This window comes from Sinohyriopsis cumingii, chromosome 3, assembly GCF_028554795.1.
Source record: "Sinohyriopsis cumingii isolate HCF-2022 chromosome 3, ASM2855479v2, whole genome shotgun sequence".
NCBI classification, from domain to species: domain Eukaryota; kingdom Metazoa; phylum Mollusca; class Bivalvia; order Unionida; family Unionidae; genus Sinohyriopsis; species Sinohyriopsis cumingii.
The window spans coordinates 37988281-38015772 of record NC_142963.1 but is presented as its reverse complement, the minus strand read 5'-3'; the positions used below and the strand labels follow the sequence as shown (position 1 = coordinate 38015772).

The following is a 27492-nucleotide window of genomic DNA, read 5'->3' as shown; positions in this document are numbered from 1 at the left end:
TGGCATTCCTGAGATGCAAAAATTGCAAGATGCCCTAGCTCCACGCTACACCTTGAAAGTGCACCCTCAAGAAATGCGTGGAACTCTGTTGTTTCGAGGCCAAGATTTTAAGGACGGAAAATACATTCATGTCTATCATCACGATGACCATTTCGATACCATTACCAGTATCACTGGATTCCTGGGATACAGTTATTATTGTGAGAAATGTGACTATGGTTATAACAATCGAGAGCAACACAAGCATTGTGGAATGAAATGCCCAGGATGTTTGGCCTCTCCACCCTGTCTGAGCGAAGGACCAGTGCCTTGTTCGACTTGTTTGCGCACGTTTGTCAGTCCTACCTGTTACCAACAACATCTGAAGACGCAAGGTTCACAGCAGAAATGTGCTTGTCAACTCTTGAGATTGTGCCCAACGTGTAGACAATGCATACGTACCAATAATACCAAGGCACACGTATGTTCAGGAAAAAAAAAATGTCACATTTGTCACCACATCGTGGACTTGGAACACCAATGCTACGTGCAAAAATACCAACCCCCACTAGAGAAAGAGGACGGTCACAAGACGAAAGGCAATTTCATCTTTTTCGATTTCGAATGCATGCAAGAGACCGGCATTCACATTCCTAATTTCTGCGTGGCTCATCGAGCGTGCGAGAAGCGCATTCAAGAACCTATCTTCAGTCATTGCCCTCACTGCAGCAAGATTCCCGGAGGGCGTGAAAAAATCTTTCGGGGACCAAACACGTTAGCCGATTTTGCCCAATGGGTCTTAGACCCCATCGACAAGACGTGGAGCCAAGAGGACATCGAACGTTACGGAGATTGTCATCGTCATGCCACGGTGATCGCTCACAATTTCTCCGGATACGATGGACAGTTTCTTCTCAGATACTATACGGAACAAGGCACCGAACGTCCTAAAGTCACTTTGAACGGAGCCAAAATCATTTTCATGCAAGTGGGACAAGTACAGTTTAAAGATTCGATGAGTTACTTAGCCATGCCTTTGAGTCGAATGCCTAAAACGTTTGGAATGACAGAAATGGCTAAAGGGTACTTTCCACACTTTTTCAATACGGAAGCCAATCAACATGCCGTTCTACCCCATTTACCTGAGGCTCACTATTACGACCCCGACAACATGCGTACCGAACAACGAGAAGCTTTCTACGCTTGGTACCAGGCTCATGCCTCTGACCCCTTCGACTTTCAGGAAGAAATGTTAAAGTATTGTCGTTCCGACGTGGACATTTTACGACGTTGCTGTGGAAAATTTCGAGAACTGTTCATGGAACACGGAGGGGTCGATCCTTTGAAAGAAGCTTGCACCATTGCCAAAGCGTGTTCCTTAGTGTACCGCCAACGATTCATGCCTGAAAACACCGTGGCTCTCATCAGTCCTCAAACGACCCACTATGTCAAGCGTCAATACTCGGTCAAAGCCCTACGTTGGTTACATTACTTGTGCGACAAGGAAGACAAATGGATTCAGCATGCCCGCAACGGAGGAGGCGAAAAGACCATCGGAACGTATTCGGTAGATGGCTGGGACTTGGAAAACCCCAAGATCGTGTACGAGTTTAACGGGTGCTTATTTCACGGATGTCCCGTCTGTTACCCTGACTGTGACACTAAAAATCAGTTTTTGCAACGAACCATGGAAGACTTGTACCAGGACACTTGTCAGCGACGCCTAAAGTTAGAACAGCAAGGATACCAAGTGGTGGAAATGTGGGAACACGAGTACGATCACCGTTTGAAAACCGATCCCGAGTTTAAACGCCTCGTGGAAAGTTACCAGTTCATGGACCCGCTGAACCCGAGGGATAGTTTGTACGGAGGAAGGACCAATGCCACCTGTTTGCTGTACCAAGCCGACGAAGAGAAAGGAGAAGAAATCAAATACTTGGACGTGTGTTCGCTGTATCCCTACGTGTGCAAATATTGTCGCTTTCCCGTAGGGCACCCGCAATTGTTGACGGAACACATCGACCTGAAAAACATTCGACAATACGAAGGCTTGATCAAGTGTAAAGTTTTGCCTCCCACGAACCTATACCATCCCGTCTTACCTCACCATTGTCAAGGCAAACTGATGTTTCCCTTGTGCCGTACTTGTGCCGAAACGTGCAACCAGGACCAACCTTGCCATCACAGCCAGGAAGAACGTGCCTTGACGGGAACCTGGGTCAGCGTGGAATTGTTCAAAGCTCTGGACATGGGATACCAACTGTTAGAAGTGTACGAAATTTGCCACTTTCCCAAGACACAACAGTACCACAAGGGTGACCCTACTCAGAAAGGCATTTTCGCCGACTACGTGGATGCCTTTTTGAAACTGAAACAAGAAGCCAGCGGCTATCCTTCCTGGTGTCACACTCCCGAAGACCAAATACAATTCAAAGAGAAATACTATGCACAAGAAGGCATCTCTTTAGACCACATCGAAAAAAACGAAGGCAGGCGATCGTTTGCCAAAGTGATGTTAAATTGCTTGTGGGGTAAAATGGCACAACGACCGTGTTTACCCAAGACGGAATATTTGACAGAACCTTCCCGCTACTTCCAGATGATTCACGACAAAACCAAATACATGAAACACGTGGACGTCGTTCGAGAGGATTTGATCTTGGTCAATTACGAAGAAGATCTGGACTTTGTACAAGACGACCCTTTTGGAAATGTCATCATTGCGGCTTACGTGACAGCTCATGCTCGCTTAAAATTGTACGAAGCTTTAGAACTGTTAGAAGAACGCGTCCTGTACTTTGACACGGACAGTTGCATTTACATCCATCACCCGATTCAACAGCACCCTGACATCGAAGGAGACCGTTTAGGAGCCTGGACAGACGAGCATCCCGACGACAAGATTCTAAGTTTCGTCAGTGGTGGTCCCAAAAATTACGGCTACGAATACCGGGACAAACAAGGAGAAGTGCACACGACGTGCAAAGTGAAAGGACTGACTCTGAATCATCGTACCAGTCGAGTGGTCAACTTTGGGGTATTGAAAGAAGCCTTGCAATCGGGAGAGGATGGAAACTTTAAAGTGACCACTTATCAACCGAACAAGATTGTACGTTTACCCACTCACCACATCGTCAGTCGACCCCTGGAAAAAATCTATCAAATCGTGTACCAGAAGCGAGTGAGACTTCCCAATCACTTTACGTTGCCGTACGGTCACATCGATATTGGTCAGCATATAAAAAGGGACAACGTCCAAGACCAATAGTTCATTGTTCATTGAAGTAACTTACCATGTCGTTGACGAAGAAGAAACCAGATTGGTTAGGAGTCAAATGTTGGACATCACCGAGACCAGGGTTTTGAGGCTTGGACACAAGAGGTGGCCCAGTATGCACGAGAGTTATTCAAGGAAAAAAGTTACTTTTCAACCTGTGTTAGTGACGGTGCCAGAAGAACCCGTCACCCAGGACAGGACTGTCGTGGACAGGCCTGAAAGACCCTTTCGGGAGGACACTTGTGTGACCTTACCCCCTACTATAGAACTGGTTAGAACTTTACCCAAAACATGTTGTACAGACACTTGTGTTTATTCCACGTTCATGGTTATCATGTGCCTTTTATTCTTGTACTTAAGCCTTTGGCTTTTATGTATTTTTGTCTTTCGTATTCATGTTTGAAAAAAACATTCAATAAACGTGTTCTGAAAAAGTATATAAACTCTTGTCTTGTTTGTTTTTCGTGTCACAAGTGACATTTCTCAGACTATGGCTACCTCTGCTGTCTCTGCTCCCTCTTCCTCTACTGTCAAAGTCATCGACGAACACTTAGATCGTGCCAGTTGGGAGGCTTTGTATCTTCGCCATCCCTTTAACATGCTCATTGCTGGACCTAGCGGTTCAGGCAAAACCGAATTCGTCAAACGTTTGATCGAACATAAACATCATTTGATCGATCGACCCCCTCAAGGAATCGTGTGGTGTTACAAAGAGTGGCAATCGGCGTACAGCCTCTTGCGAGAAAGTCAAGGCGATTCCATCGTGTTTGTGGAAGGCATTCCTAAAGAAGACGATGGCATCGTCTCTGACTCCCGTCTAACCCATTTGGTCATTTTCGACGACATGTTAGGAGAAGACGAAGAAGAAATTAAACTGTGGTTCACGCGCAAAGGGCATCACCGTAATGCCAGTGTCGTTTACATCACCCAAAATTTGTTTCAACAAAGTAAAGCCCATCGCACCATCAGTCTCAATGCGCATTACGTGGTCTTGTTTAAAAGCCCTCGAGATAAATCGCAAGTGCAAGTCTTAGCCAAACAGTTAGGAACGCCTTGGCTGACTCAGGCGTACGACAATGCCACTCAAACGCCACACGCCTATTTACTCGTCGATTTGAAACCTACGACTCCCGATGATTTGCGATTTCGTACCCACTTGTTTCACCACTGGTGCCAAGACGGAGGGCCTGTCCTGTACACGTCTCCGTCCTCGACTTCATTTCACTCTCCATAAAAAAATCTATAAAAACCTCAGACCCTTTTTCGTCTGTCTCACACAGTGTGAACATGACGTCCCTTCAGTCGCATCTTCCCGTCAAATTGATTCGTGCCTTGTATGGCATCAGTCGAGAAAAAGATCCACAAACACGAGCTCGTGTCTTAGAAGCTAGTCTCAAAGAAGTCTTACGATGGTTCACGGTGACGGCACGTCAATTGCTCCAAGGAATCATTCAGATTCCTCATCAAACCAAACGCTTTTTCGATCGAAACAAAGTCGCTTTGGTCCAACTGGCCGATCCCCGCATCGACACTCAAACCAAAAAACAAATCATTTTGAAACCTGGAGGGAGCGGTACTCTAGGAGGGGTCATCATTCGCTCACTCTTAAGATGGGATCCTAATGCCCCCAAAGTTATACCCAAGACAAAAGTCCAACGAAGCCCCAAGAAGAAAAAGACGAGATCCCCAAGGAGAACTTCTCCAGTGGCAGGGCCCTCCTCTGACCAGACGCCACCACCCCGGAAAAAGAAAAGAAGCCCCCAGAAAAAGAAACAGAGAAAAAGTCCCCAGAAAAAGAAAAGTCCACAGAAAACTAGTCGCAAGAGAGGCACTTCGGCCAGGACGCAACCTTACACTCGCAAACCACGACCTGCCACGGCGGTGACTGCGTCTCCGGCAGCCTCACGTTTGTCCACTTCTCCGTTAATGACACCCAGAACTGAAGAGTACTTGGAGACGTTGATCACACCAAGAACTTCTCCGTTGATGACCCCCAAAAGAACTTCCCCAGTGGCAGGACCTTCCAATTTAGTGGCAGTGGCTGCTGCTCACAAAGTACCTTCTCCCAAAATCAAAGTCCATGAAAGATCGGGCATGTTACAAGGTTTACTGGATTTGTCCAAGCAAGAACTGGCTCGATTTAGTCCGTTACGTACCCCTGCACGACGTGTCATGCCTGTCCTCAAACTAATACGACGTCAAGACAATCAGTGGCGACGCGTTCCAGTATAAAAAAGGCCTGTGACCAAGTCGGGGTATCAGTGTTTTTTGGTGCTCCTGAAGACTCAAAGATGTCACCCTCCAGAAAACCCCAAGGAAAGAAAAGGAAAGGACTGCCACCACGTTTAGCCAAACATGGGGACATGTTATCTGTCCTGTCCAAAGCTTCTCCACCCCTACGAAAAAAACTCATTCAAACGGCCTACAAAGAGGTCATCGATACCGTGTGCGAATGTTGTTTGAACGTTTTGAAAGGCACGATCCCTTTGTCCAAACACCAGAAACAATGCTTAGGCAAACATCGTCACGTTCTTCGCCAAATGGTTCAAAAGAAAATTCCCATTCGTCAAAAAAAGAAGATGTTAGTGCAACGTGGAGGTATTTTACCTCTCTTGTTAGGCCCCATACTGAAAGGAGTCTTGGGAACCATGTTGGGAGGACTGGTGGGAGCAAGATAAAAAGGCCTCGGAAGTTCCAAGATCTCAGAATCGACCCCTGACAACCCCATGGAAGGACGAAAACTAGCTTTAGTGCCTTACAAACGATGGATGGAATACCATCGGTGGCAAGAACAACACACCCCGCATTTACCTCCCAATCCCCATTTGAGCGAGATGTCCCAGTTACAACACGAATTGCAGTCCTTGATGGATCGCCAAGATTTGTCCGAAACAGAAAAATCGCAAAAGTACGGTCAACTCTTGCAACGACTGCAACTCTTTCACCAGAAAGCTTTAGACGAAACAGCTCTACCCACTCTGAAAGATTTTAAGACCTTGATGAAAAGTCCAGCACCATCACCAGTACCAGTACCAGTACCAGTACCACCAGTACCCGTGACCAAGACAGAAAAAGGAGAAGGAGAGGAAGGGTTTCAAACTCCACCAGAAAAAGTACGCAAGTTAACAACACCACCTACCTCCAGAATTGGATGGATTAAAAAGATGATGGCCACCCCTTCTTCCTCACAAGAGAAAAAGAAAGTGAAGACAGAAGTGAAGACAGAAGTGAAACAAGAACCGATATCCCCCGCTCAGACATCCTTCTCCTCTTCGACACCTATTGCTGGCCGCACACGCAAAGCATTGCAATCCAAGAAAATACCTCAAGAGAAAAAGAGTAGCATCCTCCAAGAGTGGGTGTCTTATTAACACACCAACCAACACAAAAAAATGGAAAAAGTCTTAGCCAGCATTTACTACGATCCCTCGCATCCTGCAGGTTATGCAGGAGTTCAAAAATTGTATCGTGCTGCCAAAACGCGACTGAAAAGTCTCCGTTTACCTCAAGTGCAACGATGGTTACAAGAACAAGCTACCTACACTTTACACAAACCCATTCGACGCAAGTTTGCCAGAAGTCGCACCCGAGTGGAAGGCATCGATCATCAATGGCAAGCCGATTTAGCCGATGTCTCTCATTTGGCCAGCTACAATCGTGGCTACAAATATTTGTTTTGTGTCATCGACGTCTTTTCCAAATTTGCCTGGGTCGTACCCTTGACTTCCAAATCGAGCAGTGAGTTAGTGCGAGCCCTGCAACGGGTGTTGAAACAAAGCGGTCGTCACCCTCTTCGATGGCAAACGGACAAAGGCACCGAATTTCTGAACCAAGCTTTCCAAAAAGAATTAAAGAAACGTGACATTGATTTTTTTACCACCGAGAATCCCGAAACCAAAGCCAGCATCGTGGAACGTTTTCAACGCACTTTGAAAGAACGCATGTGGAAATATTTTACGCATCACCACACTCTGAAGTACATCGACATCTTACCGCACCTGGTGCAAGCGTACAACCAATCTTACCATCGAAGCATCGGACGTGCCCCGCAAGACGTGACTCCCGACAACGAAGTGTTGGTGTTTGAGCGTCTGTTTGGTACGTCCCCGACGAGGGCTGTCCCCGAGAAAAGTGGAATGTTGGCCGTAGGAGATTGGGTGCGCATTGGCAAAACCAAACGCACTTTCGACAAAGGTTACTTACCTAACTGGACGACCGAATTGTTTCGCGTCACTGGACGAGTGCATGGCCGTCATCCTGCCGTCTATAAATTGGAAGACATGAACGGAGAAGTGCTCAAAGGAACGTTTTATTTGCCCGAGTTACAACGTGTCACCAAAAAAGAAGACGACGTGTACGACATCGAAAGCATTCTCGAACGCAGAACCCGTAAAGTGGGCAAACGACGTGTCAAAGAAGTCAAAGTACGTTGGAAAGGATATCCACCCAGTTTTGATTCTTGGATCGACGCTTCGCAAGTCATCGACTATAAAAAGAAGTGACCATCATGCCTTTTCACACAGACGCAGCTACGTCGACCACTCCTCCTTCACCCAGTTCTTCTGTGCAAGATTTACAAAAACAACCCTTGTGGGTGTGGTGTGGAGAACGTGTGCCTAAAACGCAAATCGTCTTTTTCTGCCAAATCTTCGTGGTGTATTGTGTCATCGGAGCAGCCATCGCCAATTTGAGTTTGCAACAAGGAGACAAACAATTGTGGACCATTTTATTGAGCAGTTGCATCGGTTACCTGCTTCCTAATCCCTCCCTGAAATTCACCTCCAACGGGAACCACGGTAACATTGTGTCCAGTGCCAGTGCCAGTCACCACTCCAACCACAACCAGAACCCCATTTTGGGCGGAGACACGCCTCTGACGTCCACTAACCCCTCGGACAGCCACAGAACTCTGGAATTATGAGTCACCAAAACCAATTTTACTTAACCTTACCCAGTGACAGTTCCATGGAGGTGTTTCCCAAGAACACGTTGTGCTGTTACACGGCCAAATTACCTCAAGCCATCCCCTTAGATCACGAAGCCCATTGGGAAGTGGCTTTAGTAGAAATGATTCACCCGACCCAAGTCCTCAATGTCCTTCCCAATCAAAATTTTTTTGATGTGGAAGTTCATGACGAACAATTGCAACAGTGGATGGATAGCAATGTCAAATATGACAAGAAAACCCGTACACAAAAGTACACCACCTATCACTTGTTCATTTCCCCAGGCTATTATTTTAGTGGTCAACATTTGGTCAGCACCATAGCCTCCAGGTTTAATGCCGTGTTTCTGAAAGCTTTGGAGCATGTTAACAAAAGTGTCACCATGGAGTACCACAAAACAGCTCGTCGCTTCTTGATGAAATTTGAACGGAGTAAAATCCTGTCCATTTTATTTTGTCCTGAATTGTATGACATGTTGGGCGGAGACATGAACCTGAGAATGAGCATGATGAAGAAAAGCGAATTACCCATCGTTTACGACAACGAGTCTTTTAGCAAGTTATTTCGTGCCCCGGTAGAACTGAACCAAGGACTGAATTTGATGTTTGTGTACTCCGATGTGGTGGAGTATAACGTGGTGGGACACACCTCCGTACCGTTACTGCGTGTCATTCCTTTCAAAGTGGATTCTGCCACGAACACTGACGAGGAAGGTGGAAACACTTACCACGTCCACCGCGAATTTGTACATCCTCACTATTTGCCTGTCAGTAAGTCGTATTTGGACACGGTCAACATTACTATAAAAGGAGATTTGGGACAAAATATTCCATTCACCAAAGGAAAAGTCACGGTGAAACTCCATTTTCGAAAATGGTTTTCTCACGATTCGTAAGTCATGTATCCAGTGTACCGAGGGGTTGCTCGACAGCGAGGACACGGTTTAGGACATATGTTAAAATCGGCCTTTCGTTCGGTGGCCCCGGTGTTGAAACCGATGGTGACACGCGGATTGCACGCCTTGAAAGATGCGGCACTGACGCAAGGCAAAGAATTTCTCCAAAATGTCATCATCGACAAACAAAACCCTAAAGAAGCCTTCATGAGGGCAGGCAAAAATGTCTTGCTGCAAACGGGCAAAGACATTTTGGGTCACCGAGAAACACCTATAAATGCCCTGCACGCTACCGAGTCAGGCATTCAGCAAGGACAAGGCAGAAAGAGACGACGAAGAAAACACCCTTTCACCAGACTTCAAGCGAGAAAGGCCAAGAAAAGAAGAACCGTTCGAGACTTAGACGTTTTCGATTATTGAGAAAAGAGACAAAAAAATGATGCACCGAGAATCTTGCGCTTGTTCCAAGACGGAACTGGATCTGTTTGCCATGCCCCCCACGATGATGACGATGCAAGAATCCCAGTGGGTGGAATTTCACCCCGTCTCCTCATTGACCGATTCCGCTCCCATCGAGTTTGAAATCAAAGGACAGCCCGAAGATTACATCGATCTGAATAGCAGTTACTTGTACCTGAAAGTCAAAATTCTAGATAAGACTGGAGGTGCAATAGACGATGAAGCAGTAGCTCCCGTCAACAATTTCATGCATTCCTTGTTCAGTGGAGTGGACTTGTACTTGAATAACAAACTGGTCAGCAGCAGCATGGATACTTATCCTTATCGTGCCTACCTGGAAAATCTCTTGACGTACGGAATAGATGCCAAGAACACTCATCTCAATGCCTGTGTGGTATGGGAAGCTGACGAACCTACCAAGTTTGAAATATTGGAAACTGATGAAAAGAAAGACAACAATGATGGATTTGTAGAACGAAGAAAGAGAATCACGGGAGCCGACACAAGTTTAGAACTGATGGATCGTTTGCATTTGGACATGTGGTTGCAAGAAAAGTATTTGCTGAACGGGGTGGATGTCCGCCTGAGACTGAATCGTAGCAGTGCCGCTTTCCATTTGATGGCTGATAGTGACGGTTACAAAACCAAAATCCTAGAAGCCAGACTCTACGTACGCCGTGTGGAAGTGTTACCTAAAGTGGGAAACGACATCAGTCAGACGTTGAGCAGAACGACTGCCAAGTATCCCATACGACGCGTGGAAGTGAAAACCTTCACCATTCCCAAGGGACAGCGATCCATGATCGAAGATCATCTGTTCCAAGGACAGTTACCCAAACGTTTGATCGTTGGTATCGTCGAGAATACAGCCTTCAACGGAGCTGCCGAAAAAAATCCTTTCTACTTTCAACACTTTGGCGTGTCCAAAATCGAAGTCAGTCGCGATGGCAAGACCTTGTGTACCCGACCTTTCGAACCTGACTTTACCAAGAAGAATTACTTGAGATCGTACTTGTCCCTGTACGAAGCCACCGGACAGTTAGGAACCAATACCAGTCACGGTATTACGTACGAGGATTATGCAGGAGGCTACGCTTTGTGGGCTTTCGATTTCACTCCAGACCAAGGCAGCGACGAGGGACATTTCCACCCTATAAAATCCGGCCAGATTCGTGTGGAAATTCAGTTTAAAGACCGAGACCCTGATGAAACGGTGAACGTCATCCTGTATGCAGAATTCGATAATACCATAGAAATCAACAGTTTGAGAGAAGTCATCCTAGATTACTAGAAACCATGGAAGACTGTTATCCCTCTTTACCTAATAGAGAAACTTTTAGTGTTGGATTATTGTTAAAAAATGTTAGAGTTGTTGTTGTTTAGTGTTAAGTGATTTTTGAATAAAAAATGTTGTGTTTTAAAAAAATTGTTTGATGTTATATTGTTGGATTATTGTTAAAAATGTTAGAGTTGTTGTTTAGTGTTAAGTGATTTTTGAATAAAAAATGTTGTGTTTTGAAAAAAATGCCTTTGTCTTTTGTTTAGCTTTAAGAATGTTGGATTGATGCTCTTTCATTTCTTACTATCCCTCTCATGACACTCACTGAACGTTGCGACTCAAAAACCGTGTGAGGGATGTTTTCCTTCACGTCCGCGCTTTGACTTTAAGAACCGGGTTGTTTCCAGTCTAACCATCCATTGTCGACTCATCCTCCTAAGAAGATGTGCTCCAAACTAGCTAAACTCAACGAAGCCTACGTGAATTTGCATAGGGTCAGACACAGTCTGATACCGAAGCCAGAAGAAATAGAGAATGTGAGAATGTTAAAAATCACTGAAGACCTGATAGAAGAGCTCTTCAGAGAAGAAATGAACAGGGAACAAGAAGAATGGACAGAGAAGTACAGACTTCAGAGACAGCAGCAACAACAACAACAAGAGCAGCAGCAGCAACCTGAAGCTGACAGAGGCTTTGTCGATTGTCGTATCGACACCAAAGAGTTCTTCTTCTCTTTCCGAAGAAACAGACCTATCGCCAGAAAGTCTATCCTCAGAAGACATCGCATTCTTAGAAACTAAAAAGAATGCCATAGCAAACAAAAAAAAAAACAGCCCTTTTCAGGGCTACCCAATACTCTAGAAAAGAAATAACAATCGATTTGCCAATGTGTGTAGGTAGAGTAGTGTGAAAATAAACACTAACTCTTTTTTTAAAAAAAAATGTGAGGGTATGTGTTTGTGTGTTTGTGTTTGTAAGTGGTTAAGTAAGTTGGTATGGATAGTAGATTAAAATGATGTCTTTTTTGGTGTTTGAGGTGTATATTTGGAGTTAGATTGGATTGCTTTGCGTATGTGGATAGTCTATTGAAGTGATTTATACAAAATTTTAAAATAGTGATGGGTAGCATAAAAAAGTGAGTGAGTGTTTCTTTTAGGTCGGCGCGTTGTTTTATGGTCATAATCTAGGTAAGATCAATTTTATGTTTTTAGGTGATGTTTTCGTTCACGTACGCGCTTTCACTATAAATTGAAACTCGTTCGGCAGTCCAGCTACCCTTATTGATTGATCAACACCAAAAATGAACACGAGACTGGAGAAACTGTTGGAACTTCATGTGCATCTGGAATATGCCAGGCGCATATTAAATGAACTGGCCGCGGAAGCCATTGTGGAGGAGGGAAGGATAAGAGAGGAGGAGGAAAGAAGAAACAAAGAAGATGAGGAGAGAAGATATAAAGAAGAGGAAAGAAGATACAAAGAGGAGGAGAGAAGATACAAAGAAGAGGAGGAGGAGGAAAAGGAGAGAAGAAGAAGAAATTTCAGAATCCCAGAGAGCGAAAATTGGGATTCTGAAGCGACATATCCTGCCTCTGCTCTCTCCCCCCAAAAGGTAAAATGTAATTGGGGGATAAGATGTGTATGCGGCGCCAGGCCTGGAAGGTGCCACCATTAACCAGGTGTCCATGAAGTTCCAAACAAAAAAACAGCCCTTTTCAGGGCTACCCAATACTCTAGAAAAGAAATAACCATCAATTTGCCAATGTGTAGGTAGAGTAGTGTGAATATAAACACTAACTCTTTTTTAAGATAGTGTGAGGGTATGTGTTTGTGTGTTGGTGCTTGTAAGAGCTAAGGTATGTTTGTGTGAATAGTAGATTATGGGTTTCTTTATTGTTTCTTAGCGTAGGTGAAGAGTATAGTTAGGGTTCTGTAAGCGCTCACGTACGATTGTGTGGATAGTAGATTATGGATTTTGTTTATTGTTTCTTAGCGTATGTGAAGAGTATAGTTAGGGTTCTGTAAGCGCTCACGTACGATTGTGTGGATATTAGATTATGGATTTTGTTTATTGTTTCTTAGCGTATGTGTTTGTGTGTTTGTGTTTGTGTGTTTGTGTTTGTACCCGCTCACGTACGATTGTGAGGATAGTAGATTATGGGTTTGTTTATTGTTTCTTAGCGTATGTGGAGAGTATAGTTTGGGTTTTGTAACCGCTCACGTACGATTGTGTGGATAGTAGATTATGGATTTGTTTATTGTTTCTTAGCGTATGTGTTTGTGTGTTTGTGTTTGTGTGTTTGTGTTTGTACCCGCTCACGTACGATTGTGTGGATAGTAGATTATGGGTTTCTTTATTGTTTCTTAGCGTATGTGGAGAGTATAGTTTGGGTTTTGTAACCGCTCACGTACGATTGTGTGGATAGTGGATTATGGATTTGTTTATTGTTTCTTAGCGTATGTGTTTGTGTGTTTGTGTTTGTACCCGCTCACGTACGATTGTGAGGATAGTAGATTATGGGTTTGTTTATTGTTTCTTAGCGTATGTGGAGAGTATAGTTTGGGTTTTGTAACCGCTCACGTACGATTGTGTGGATAGTAGATTATGGATTTGTTTATTGTTTCTTAGCGTATGTGTTTGTGTGTTTGTGTTTGTGTGTTTGTGTTTGTACCCGCTCACGTACGATTGTGTGGATAGTAGATTATTGGTTTCTTTATTGTTTCTTAGCGTATGTGGAGAGTATAGTTTGGGTTTTGTAACCGCTCACGTACGATTGTGTGGATAGTGGATTATGGATTTGTTTATTGTTTCTTAGCGTATGTGTTTGTGTGTTTGTGTTTGTACCCGCTCACGTACGATTGTGTGAATAGTAGATTATGGGTTTGTTTATTGTTTCTTAGCGTATGTGGAGAGTATAGTTTGGGTTTTGTAACCGCTCACGTACGATTGTGTGGATAGTAGATTATGGATTTTGTTTATTGTTTCTTAGCGTATGTGTTTGTGTGTTTGTGTTTGTGTGTTTGTGTGTTTGTGTTTGTACCCGCTCATTGAGTCATCCACCCTTGTGTCTTCCATGATGTTTAGGACGGACATGCTCATGTATGTCAGATCCAAGTGGACTGTTGTTGATAGGACAGATACTAGTCAATGGATGAGGAGAGTTTACATAGAAAGACAAGGATGTCTCAAGAGGCTATTGTGTATGGACCGGCAGTTAGAAGGAGTTTAAGAGGAAGAAGAAGAAGATGTGACAGATGCCATCTATGTTAATATTAATATTAACATAAACCCAAAGGCCCTTTTCAGGGCCAGCCATATTTCTCGAAAAGAGATAGCCTTTCCATTGCCTACCCCTTTTTTAAAAAAATTTTTTAAAAAAAAAATCCCATGTTCAATTTCCCTTGACGCTATAAAGTCCCATCCTGTTTAAATTCCTTTGACGCTAAACCGTCCCACGATTTTTCTCCATGTTAATTTCCCTTGACGCTAATCTGACCCACGATTTTTCTCCATGTTAAATTTCCCTTGACGCTAATCTGACCCAGGGGTCTCTGTAATGCTAATTCCCATTGACGGTAAAGTGCCCCCATTTACTACTTGCAAAGTCACACAAAGTGAGACAAATTCAAGCAAAGAGAGACACAAAATAATAATATAAAATTATATATAATACATAAGTTTAAGACAAGTAATCTAATAAACTTGATATTGTATTATAAAGACAAGTTCATTGTGACAAAGAAAGATGTACCAGCACTATCAAAACCGGATGATTACAGAAAATATAATAATAATAATAATAATAATAATAATAATAATAATAATAATGAGGACTTTGCATAGCGCCTAATCTTTAGACAACACCTATAAGATAAAAACATATATACTGATATGATTACAAAACAAACACCAAGAAATTAGAAAACATAAAAAACATGCTGAGAATATTTATGATAGGAAACATTATTAGGTCTTTAAGTTTGTTCTTGCAGTCGAAATAAGTGAGTTTTGAAAATATTATATTTTATTTAATTTTGCATGTGTATCCTTATGTGTCGATTAAATATGTATTAACATTCATAATCATATATTCGTGATGTACTTTTATCAAAAGGTTAAACCATGGCAAGATGTATATACAGTACAAATACTGAACGTAATTTCACATGCACAAATATATTTCATCTTAATCATTAAAGATTCTTAAACAGTATTACAATTTGTTTTTCTTCTATGCTATGGATGTCTCTGTTATATGATGAAAAGAAGCAATGTCGCGATTTAATTGGGATATGAAACTTTTTCCAAAGTAGAAAACCTTTAGTAACATTTTGACAATAATTTTTTTGAATTAAAAAAACATCTTTTAAAAACTCATTTACTATTTCTTTTTGTCAATAATGATAGTAACTGCGTCATCCATTTCATGGAATATTAGTCAGTCTATGTCACGGAGGAAATAGAATTATGACTATGGTTTGCTGTTCTTATTTTACAATAATTTATCTGACAATCTGATGTTTTCTAATACTTATAATTAACTCCTGACCTCGATTGCCCAAGGACCGAGTAATCTTTCTGCTATTCAGCTCGTACCTAGAGGTTATTATCATATAATTACAGGTAAAAGAAAACATTAAAAATGTTACTTAGTTCACAATGTGTTCTAATCTGCGCGTATGTAATAATGCAGTTTTGTTTCTTGTTACGTTTTGTTCATTAGAGCACATAAGTGTTTCGTTGGCTTTTGATCTGTAAACTGTCGGAACTGATTTTATCGTTTAGGCGTTAATAGGTTCTTTTGACTTTGGTACAATTCAGTCATGGTACGTTTTGACTGTAAATCAGTTAAAACTATAGTCGCGATTTCCGTTCATTAGTTTATATTTTTTCTTGTTCTTTTTTTTTTTTTTTTTTTTTTCCTCTCTTGAGGAAAACCTAATTATTCTTATTCCGTTTAAGAAATTTAACGTAAATATGGTATTCACACAGTCATGTTGACATCCGGGGCTTTTAACAAATACGAACGAGGCATTAGGCCTAATCCACAGCGGGAGCAATCGTAATGGTCAGACTCCTTTATCTATAGGAAACGAATATTAGTTATTGTTGTATACTTAATTGGGCCTATTATAATTTTAAAAAATACAGCAGTGTAAGAAATACATCTTTATACATTTATTTTTTTATAAACTGTACTTACAGAAGGTAGTGTGTTGGTTGGCCGTCGTTTTTAAGGCTCGTTCTAAGTTACTGATGATCAGTCAGCACACTGTCCATACATGTTGATATTTTAATTAAGGCTGGAACGTTTACAGCAGTCAGCAGCTTAATTTAAATAACTGGCTGTACGTGTTTCCCAAATTGGTTACCGTGTAAACAAACACGCAAATGGATGTAAGTCGGTCAGGAACATAGCGTTCCAAATTTGGTATCGCAGTGAAAAAGTCAAATTTGATAATAAGTTGTACAGCACATGGCACGTTGCAGGGGTGCCGAAATTTTGTCAAAATCGAATTGTCCACTGACAAAATAAATTAAAAGTTGACCATATAAAAGACCCACTTGTCAGTATTTTCATTTAGAAAGAGTAGAAGACGAATCGTAAAATAAATGTTTACTTCAGTTAATCTGTACCATTTATGGATGTGTGACATGCTGTCTGAAAGCCTTTCAGCAACAGCATCCTTTGCTCCCATGTCTACACTTGCACCATCCATGTTGACATGAGGGAGATAATGCTGTGTATGATCAGAAGCATCAAAACATATGTCAAGATTATAAAATCCCCTCTTATTTGCAGTAAAATGAATCACCCATTAGAATCCGACCACTGGCAAGCATTCTAACTGGAATATTTTGGTCAGAGCCTGCAAAACTAACAAATTCTTGGTCTATAACTACTGAACCAGTACCAGCATCTGAAAGGATGTATATGAATTTAGCTCTCTGTATTTTATCCTTGATACTGTTGATGGAATAAATGCATGTAGTTCTATTGATGTCATCACTTCCAAGTTCAACTCCATTTTTATTTGAACTTCACAAAGAAAATCATGGCCAGAAAAAGATTTTCTTGGCTTTGTTGTGCCATATACTTGGTTAAACTGCTTCTTGTAATGCTCAGTTTGGCTCTCTTCTTTGTCTAAATCACCCACAACTTCTTTTTCTCAGATTTGGATTTTACATTATCAGGTCTTAACTGACATGTGTTGTGCTTTATACATCATTAAATGTTTTAACAGTGCATCTTTCCTTGTGAAAACTTGTCGTGCAAACAGTCCACTGGTCATGTCTGAAGTTGAGAGGTATCTCTTTAATATATTATAGGATTCGATTGTTTGATCTTCATTGGCTTTGAGCTAAGGAAACTCCTGCAGCCAAGATTGTTTGAACTGATGTTTTCTTTTTTTTATTGTATTCCCTGTCATAGTCTAGTTTAGTTAGCCATTTTGTTGACTTTTCTTTCAACTTTTTACCATTCAGCCCTAACTTTATAAGAAAATGATCCATGCAGATGCATTCTCAGCAAAATTTATCATAGTGGCTAATAATGGTTCAGAGGAGTTGATTGATTGGCCTAAGACAACTGATTCCTCTGGTGAGCCCTGTCCTCAAGCCAAGGAAGTTTGTTCTGATGTAACCAAAAAAAGATATCGCCTAAACCAGTAGTCTGATTCCATTGGTTGTATGCACAGCAGACACTGGGGCTATTTTCAGTCCTAATCAATAAATATCAGCATACACTAAATATTCAATTCACCTGTATGGTACTTGCTGCTAAGTACGAACAGCACTTGTGTAAACATCATGTAGACAAAATGGGAACTGTTGCCCTTTCAAGTTACAGGCCACAATTTTATTTGTTCACAGACAAATAACATTGCAAAAGTTGCTTGTCCATAAGAACAAATTTCTGACTTGAACAATATGGACAATGGATTTCTGCACCCCAGTATTGATGTTCATTAACACAGCCTTTAATGAGTAACAGTTTTATTTTAAAAATAAGTTTCAAGTTGTAATTGTCAGAAAGTTTCATGTAATTTGTGGGTCCTTCAAAAGCATTTTTTGTGCATGTCCAAGCAGTATGTCCATTCCTGTTATGTTATAAATTTTTCTTATGATACATTATATGTGGCTGAGTGGTCTGAAGCACTTGCATTTACTGATAGCTGCCATCTCACTTCTGTTGACATGGGTTTGAGTCTTGAGCTTGGCCATTGTGTGTATGTGAGAAAGCTTGCCATTAGCTTCCTGTGAGTTGTTGGCTGTTATCAAGGTTTTCACTTAGTTCTTCCTCCACTAGTTATGCTTGTCTTAATGTGGCAGTCATAAAGAGATTAACTCAAAATGTCAGATATATTCAACAAAGACGTGTTTTACAAACCGAATCCTATAATAACTAGAGACAGTAGATGAAATGGACGCGTGCTAAGATAGGTATAGCATGCAAATTACCAGTGCCCTGCATATCAGTAGGTGTCAGCTGTAATGCTAACATGCAGATAAGGAGATAGGTTGATTTTAAAACTAGTTAATGTAAAACTGCATTGTTTTGGTTATTGTTTTACAGTATAAACATTTATTTAGTAAACATTGCAGCCTTACATATTTAGTGTGTTTATTAATTTGACAAGTACAAGCGTTTTCCACAAAAATAGTAATTTGTAAAAAAATATATCTTTTGTTTTCAAAAATGTTGATTGATTTACTAAATATAGGCAGTTGCTAGTGGCAAAGTTGCCAGGGTAAATCCCTGGACCCCGACACCTAATGACACCACTGTATATGTCTTTAGATGAGCACAGCAGAAATTATACATTGTATGAATTTTAACAGCTGGTAATATGTATTTACATTGTGGTAATTGCTAATAGATAAAAATTGATTTAATCTATTACAAAAAAAGAATGTTCTTAGAGGTGGTTTGAAATGGCATTGTAAAGATATCTGTTGCTGTACAGGCTATTTTTTTTAGTAATGAGTGCATCATACATGAAATAAAATCAACTATATAATCTATTCAAAAAGTGTGTTTCATTGCAATGTTCTTGCATATTTTTGGTCTTTCTGGGACAAACCTCCGCAACTGGAAGTTACTACCAACTTTGTCAGTTTTGTGCTGGAATGTGTGGAATATCTTTGTGTACCCCAATAATTTAGCAGCATGGAATTGTCTTATTGATGGATACAATACCTTATACGTATCAGTTATTAGTTTGGAAAATACAGTTATAAATTGGAAATGTGGTTTTCTATTTATTCAAATAATACAAAAAATACCTATATAAGTGCATCTTAATTGCACAGTAAACAATTGGATTTTGTTATTGTTTGACAATAATGTTTATGTACACAATATGAAATTTCTTTTTTTTCCTTCTATACTCTAACTGAATTAAGTGTTTTTTTCAGATTCTTCATGCCATTGTGTATTAAATTGGTAGCAAGGGGATATGGAGCCTAATCAAGTTATAACCTATATTGTTTACCAAAAATCCATACTAGTTGTTTGCTGTGATATTCTTTGTAGTAATGTTTAAGAAATAAATAAGAAAACATTTAATTAAATTAGAGTAAACATTGTTACATTGTATTTACTACGTAATGAATGTAGAAACTTGGCTCAGTATGACTACATTGCATTTTGATAGAATTTCGAAGTGACAGCTGCCATTTTACTGTACATTCTGCATAGACTGGTGCACATGATTTCTGATTCTGAGCTATCAGCATTAGATGACAGATAAACTGTCAATAAGAAATGTTGGAAAAACTATAGAACTTCTTTGCTTATAGACTTTGCATGAATAAACAGGTCATAAATAAGTTTTATCAGAGCTTGAGTGACTAAGAACTTCTCTGGTTAATTTTACTGATAGGAAGAATCACGGATTCAGTGGAAGAAGATGATGTCATCTTGGAAATAAATTATGCAAACAAGCACATGTCCTTACTATTAAAAATGGCATGTATAGTTTCCAGTAAGGTATAATGAAGCTAATAAAAGTTTTGAAAGCTATTATGATATGCTGAGCCAACTAAATTATTTCTGTTCTTGTTGCCTATTTTTTTTCCCAGCATTATTTTATATTTTGATGTTATATTAATATTTCAGGTGGTATTATGAATATTAGAAAGCTATAATGGCAACTGGATTTGGAAGAGGTGGCAGAGGAGCTGCTATTTTGCAAGCTTTAAGTCAACCAACTAGAAAACCAGGTGAAAGCGAGGAAAGAGAAGATCAGGTACCTTTCTGTATTGTGATACTTCATGTATATTTTTGTAATCAGAGTAACATTTTACTAATGGCATAATTGTACAAGATACAAGAAATTTAATTTACATAAGTAGTTAATATAACATCCAAGCATTAGGTTATGATGAGCAATTTTACTGACAAACACAAATTCAGAATATTAAAATGGACATGTAAAATAATACAATATAGATAGTAAAATAAGACAGATCAGGAACATTAAAATGTGAACAGTTACACAAACTATATTATATGCAATTATAGAGACATACTTTGAATAATAATTTTAACAAATATATGCTACATGATATGTATATAAAAAGCTTGTGGATAAAAAATATATCGGGAAATGAGTTTCAAAAATTCAATTAAAAGAAACATTGCGTGCAGGATTTAAGCCAGTGAAACATGATAAAAATAGATAATCACAAAGCTGATTGACATAGACAGCGAAACTGAAAGGTACAAAGCACATCTACACTGGCCAGGTTCATATCTGCCTGCTTAATTTATTGAAATCGGAGATAGTTCCCAATTCACTGGACTGGCTGTTCCAGACTCTGGTAGCCTTAAAATTAAAACAAAGTATACCATACCTTGTGGTCTGTACCCATGGTGTTGTGGCATAATTAGTGTAACAGTTTTGTTTCCATCTTTAAATGTGATCCAATTATTTAAGTAGTTAGGTGTTTTTTCTTGAGAAATATAAATAGTTGTGTTGTCATGTATCTTAAGTTGCTGATGTATATAATTCAGAGATTTGCTTTTCTTACGAGAGAATCACATGAAGTGTTAAAACCATAAAAAAATTATTTTAGCTCCCTATACTCTTAAGTTTTTATTTTGTTTGCCACAGAAATGCAAAAAAAGAGGGGACAGTAAATAAATCTGATTTAATAAAACATTCTATGATCAGTAACTTAAGATAAATGGACAAACAGCAGTTGAAATGTTGCAAGACATTCAGATTTTGGTTTCCTAGTTGTTTCTGTCATATCATAGATATGTGGTTGATAAGATTTAGTTGTCATTGTTCATTCCAAGAATTTTCACATGCTAGTATGTGTTCTTCATTGGTGAAATTAGTATTATTTTTAATGTTTTTGTGGAATTTCTGGGGCTTTGCTTGCATACCGTTGGATGCAAAACCAGTCACTGATATTTCTTGCTCACATTTTGTGGAAGAGATTTGAGATTATTTGGATTTTTCATGATGTTAGAGATGGTATTGTCATGAGCATAATTGCTTTGCAATACTTGTTGGCAGTTTTACTTTGCAAATAGCAAGATCACTTTGCAAATATCAAGATCTCAGCCAAGCTCAGTAGTGAGAGCCATGCATATTGATGTGATCTTGCATTTGACTGGGCTTGTTACTCCAGTTTGCCATCGATCCATTGCTTATGTGATCGAGATCTTGCATGAGGGAGCCCCATAAATATTAATGATATGATCTCGCATCTTTGAGGCTTAGCATGTTTACATCAGAAACTATTTTTTGATCTGATTTTTTTGTAAAATTGGTAAATAAACCTAAATCATCAGTGAAATAATTTTTATTTTTCCCTTTTAAAATGCATTTCTTTTTCTCAAATGGAATATGCAGGGGAAGTAACGAATGACATGTTTGCATCTAGGATGCACAATGTTGAAAATCCCATGAAATTGCTTGCCAAATTTTTGAATTTGTGCTGGCACAGTAATGTGGAAAATAATGCAACCACTAGATTGTGCATTGATTTACTTGGTAAGGAAAGAGGCATCTGTTTCAATATAGAATGATTAGTTTATGTGTAGTTCAGCAGTGTCAGTATGTGAGATACTTTTGAAACTTTTCCTCCAGATGTCAGAACAGATCTGTACAGTACTGATTGTTAAGGCATTAAGACATCAAACCCTCCACCATATCAAGTTGATGAATTTGAATGATTAATGTTAACTAATGATAGTAAAACTGGCACATCATACATGATGTTCAGCCATATGTTGACTTGCATTTCCCTGTTGTACTTGGCAAAGAACAAGTCTGTACTAGATGTGCTTTTGCAAATTCTTCATGGGTAGCCATGGATGGTTTTGGAGATTCCATCACCAACATGGAATAAAACTATATTTGTTTCAGGAGGGATAAGCTCAGCAAATCTGGCCATGAAATGTGAAGTGATATTTGTCAGATGTGTCACAAACTCCAAATATTATTGTGTTCTCATTTGCATTTTAAAAAATGTTTTTAGACTCATTAAATTCATGTCTGGTAATGATTAAACTTGGTGAATTTATTTTTTATGTTCTACTGTAACTGACTCAATCAGTCTATCTGTCTTCCATTGATTTCTATCCCGTTATTAGCTTTTTATTGGTCCCTCAATAACACACCCTTGCTTATAGTGCACTGGATTTTTTGAACCTTGTTATGCTTGAGTTATTTAGTGAGCTGTGTATTTTAGCACATACTTCAGATGAGCACAGCAAATACTAAATGTTGCAATGTATTTTAGCTGCTGGCACTCCTAGATTTCATTATGCTAATTAACAAAGATGTAAAAGTATTATTTAAACTCCAGCAAGAACAAAGAAGCTAGTTTCTAACACTTGGAATTGGGAATTATCAGACAAAAATTTGGAGAATAAACATCACATTTGGCACTTGATCTCAAAATTGACTTCGGGAACATTCATGACATCTCTTTTTTCATTTGAGGTTAGAATAAAATGAATTTCTTTTTTAACAAGATGTGAGGAGTTTAGCTAAGGCCAGTGTAACTTTATGCTATAATTACACATAATTTTCTGCACTTGTAGGGACCAAATGCAGCAGGAGCAGCTCCAGTCCAACCAGCATTGGCTTCCATAGGGAGGGGGTCTGGTATACCTTTGGGAAGAGGGAGTATGATGGGGTTGATACAGGGTGCCAGGTCTCTCTCCATCACTGCACAGGAAGGTAAGGACTAGAGTACTGTGCAATGATTTGGTTTGGTTTGGTGCATTATGGCACATCAACAGAAGTAGATTATTTAGTGCAGAGACAACTGGAGTGAAGTGCCTTGCATAGGGACAATTTATTGTAGCTGACCCAGACTGGTCCAATGGTAGGATTTGCATCTGCCCCCATTGGGTCATAGTCAGGCACACTAAACATGGAACCACCAGTTTCCTACTGTGCAGTGAACTATCCTTTGCAGGTACAGTATAATGAAGACATTTGGATTGTTGTTTCTCCATCAAATACATTAACTGATAACATTGACATTAGTGGAATTAACTTCTTCTAACTTCTAAATCCAGCCCTCCTAGAAGGAAAGTAAAATTGTCTTTCTCATATAGATACAATAGAGACAACTGAAAATAGTATCTCTGAGAAGTAATTTTTCCAAGATACTATTAGAATTACCTCCTATTGTCACTTTTGTCTACCCATATACTGAAAGTTCTTAAGTTTTGGCTTTCACTCTGTACAGGTAACATCTTATAGGTATACCTCCCGAAATCCACTGGCTTTGGCTTTTTGTGGTTTATTGCCATCTTTTCAATACAGGATAGGCCATATATGGTGGTCAGTATATTTGGTGAAGAAAGAACACGAGAAGACCACCAGGAAAAACTGCCCACCCATGTGAAGCACCTGGCAACCTTTCTCACATGCCCATGATGTTTTACTCAAGCCAAGACTCGACTCATGCAGACATAGGTGAGATGTTTGAGTGATCTGTAGAGTTTAAGCACCTTAGGCCCAACCCCAAAATTTATTGGATTTCTCTGGAATTTTCAGCCATTCAGCAAAATCACTATTGTTTCAGCCAGTTTGCCAGCAATCCATTGCTACCACCAAGCAGAATTTTACCAAATTTAACAGAAAATATCCTGGCATGAAGTAACCTACTGGTTAGAGCATCCACCTCAGATGCAGGAGGTCGTGGGTTTGAACCCTGGCTGATTCATACCAAAGACTTATTAAAAAAAGGGTACTAACAGCTGCATTGCTTGGCACTCAGCATGAAGAGGTTAGTGTTAGGACTGGTTGGCCTGGTGTCAGGATAATGGGTGGGACATCATGCTACATGTCTGTGGCATGATGCCCCAGTGCTAGACATCACTATAAACCGCCATCTGCAGACATCATAGCAATATGATTGAAAAACTGTTAAAGCTATGTTAAAAATCCAAAACACACACAAACAACCCTGCTTTATATATATATATATATATATATATATATATATATATATATATATATATATATATATATATATATATATATATATATATCCCAATCTTCAAAACCTTTGCTATTAAAACAGAAGAAGGGTATTTTATTATACTGACATACAGTACACATTTAATATTTTATTGTGACTTTAAATACATGGTCTGTCTTGCCCATAAATACCATGAAAATTGGTATCCCACGTGATTCACAATACTTTGAACAGCAATTGATGATGAAGAAAGGAAATGTTACATTTATCTGAAACAAATAAAAGGAATTTTCTTAACTTTTGTATCACATAAATTTTAACTCAAAGAGCCCGCTTGTTTCAATTAGGCAGTAAAAAGCTGCTGTCTTTCTAGTGTATATTTAGTGATGTTGAGTTTTTGCAGGTTGATTGAAATTAGAGTTCTTGATAACCATATGCTTCATAAAACACATTGTACCTGACTTTTATTGCATTATGATCCGAAAATTGTTTTTATTGTTGTGAAGAATGGTTTAGATATATGCTAAATGCAGTGGATTAAGTCCACAGATTTGACAGTCATAATACATGTAGCAATAGAGTCATAATAAATTTCAGCTCCAGTTATCCCCAGTACCACAGCAGCACCAAGCTCTGTGATAGAGCAACCAAACCCCATGGTGGCACCCAGTTCTGGCCTTGGTCGAGCATCTGTCACACCAGGGACCATTATGCCAATGGGACGGGGATTGGCAGCTATGCAAGCTCTGCTTCAGGGGTAAGTCTGTAAACTACTTTGAAAGGGCATATTCTCTCTGTGGAATTATGGATGTAAAATAGGTCTGATACACCTGCCCATTTGTTGTACGAGGCAATTAATGGAGGCAGCCCTTTTCCCATGGATGTGTCCCGTGATGTTTTTCTGGCGGAGAATATCTTTGACTTTAAAAAGGGTGTAGTTTATGAAAAAATTGGACTTAGTATTTTAAAGATTTTCCTTTTTTTTTTTATGTTTATTTTTTTAAAACAGAAAAATTGAGCAAAGATCTTGACATATATTAAATTTTTATGGGAAAAGAAGGATAGTTTTCTTAAGACACATTAAAATCATATCTAAAAAAACACATTTTTAATGATGACAAATTTTGTTTTCACCAGAAACGTGCACATATTCAAACCAAGCAAGATCCTTCAGTTGTACATAGCAGATTTCATATTTCTCAGGACTGAACAATTATTAATATATATACATTCTCCTAATTTCATGAAGATCTTGGAAAAATTTTAGAAAATGAAAATCATCACATATTACTCTGCACTGTATAGTCAGGGTTGTGCTGATGTGCTATTTGCATACATGTATACAACAGGCTAACAATATGTCCAGAATAGTAGTTATTTATTAGGATAAGCTGTTTCTTTAAATGGTCACTTTGTTATAAAACATCTCAGTCGCATTCCCCCACTGCTTGCAGCAGACATCTTTGTTTGGTCAAGTCTGTCCGCATGTCCATGCAGCTCTTCTGAGGAAAATGTTAGCAATATTGAACAGATCCACTCGATATAGACATACTTACAACTCCTGAACAGATGGTCATATAGACATGGAATTATGACAGAAAGGCTTGTGCATGGGGATGAAGTGGAACATAACAGTGCTTTGAGCTACCAGACTTCACCTGTTTTATTGCCTTGGTCATAAATTAAAGTCACTCTTTTTTTCTACTGACATTTGGAACAGTCAAGGGAGCAAATTCTGTCTATACTTACTGTGCAGTGATGTGTCTAATTCTCCATTACCTTCAGAGAATACTAATTCCACTAGTAGTCCCAAGACCTGACAAATTATCATGTAAATCCTATTAGTGCTACTTCACCTTGACATCAGCATTAGGTTTTCACTAGAACGTCTTATGATATGTAGTTGGTGTTAAATGAAAATGGTGCAGGTCCGACATCCATTATGGCTACCGTAATAGCCATCTTGAAAAGATTGTTATTGTTACTCCTAAATGGAAAGTCATACTGGCTTGGGATTTTCATGAAAAGACTAATTATGACAACTACTTGATCCCAATATAAAAATGGTGCTGATCTGATAACAAATATGGCCATCTTGAAAATATTTCTGTTGCTACTCTTCCTAAATGGAATGTCATATTGACTTGCAGTTTTCATCAGTTGTCCTGGTCTTGCAAAACCATTTTGTTAGAACTGGATGAAAAGGATGTTTTTCTGACATCCAAGGTGGCCATTTTTAAAAGGATTAGTAATTAAAATGGTGCTACTCTTACGTTCAGTATGGCCACCAAAGCAGTTGATCTGAGATCTTGTAGCTTGAGAATATCATATAATTTAATGTTTCTTTATCCTTTACTACAGTTATCATTTGAAAATCAAGATTTATTAATTATATGTGTTCACGTTTATTACAGATAGATTTTTTGGAGGTGGAGAAGTGTTATTAACAAAATGCTGTGTAAAGCAGGCAAGTCTAGCAAAACGTGCTTGTACTTAATTTATCCAAGAGAAAACTTTTAAAATGGTGAAAATGATAAGCTGCAGTTTGTTTTGCGGAAAATTTCCTTTGTGATGTCATAAATCCCACCAGGTGAGATCTCTCCATTTTCATCCAGTAGCACATGTGCAGCAACAGTGATAAAATGAAAATAGTTTTAATTTCAAGCCTATAAATGTGTACATTTTACCCATATATTGGCTTGTTCCAGAAAATCTACATTTTTTCCAGTCATTATTTTCAGCCATGCAGCAAACATGAGTCTTTTAAATATAGACTGGTTCCATACCTTGTATAAGAATTTGTTGCCTGCAATCATTTACTATTCACAATTCAAAAGTTCCTATTTTAAATATTTTCATAAGTTTGTTCGTTTATCCATCCATTATTCACACTTAAAATTTTGGGGCCTAGTAGTATATGTGCCTTTGCTATTTCCAGTTTCAATCTCTTTAATGATTTCATCCATCCACTACTTACATCTATTATATCCTGAACACAACTCCAGAATAAGAAGATTAGTTGTCAAGCTGCACCTTTTGCTATTCATTTGTGACAAGAATTTTTACCAGTTGCAGATCCAGATTAGTAGCAAAAATATACATTTTTCATACTGTTTACTGTAATTATGGTATTTGGTATACGGATTACAAGTTTTATGCCCAAATTACACATGCTTTTTTACCACTGGTATCAGCAGT

General features: G+C 39.3%; 1 protein-coding gene across 2 annotated transcripts in view; it reads left to right on the top strand.

Annotated features, from left to right (window-relative positions):
- The first annotated feature begins 15589 nt into the window (after positions 1-15589).
- Positions 15590-27492, top strand: part of LOC149802714 (piwi-like protein 1) — an 84609-nt gene continuing 72706 nt past the window's right edge. The window contains exons 1-4 of one of the 2 annotated variants that reach the window (XM_089952125.1): positions 15590-15904; positions 19958-20087; positions 22901-23039; positions 24892-25051. In XM_089952125.1, the coding sequence (XP_089808251.1) occupies positions 19986-20087; positions 22901-23039; positions 24892-25051 (401 nt within the window). In that variant the 5' untranslated portion in view covers positions 15590-15904; positions 19958-19985. Of the gene's footprint in view, positions 15992-19957; positions 20088-22900; positions 23040-24891; positions 25052-27492 lie in introns of both variants that reach the window. The other variant, XM_089952124.1, reaches the window with a different exon arrangement.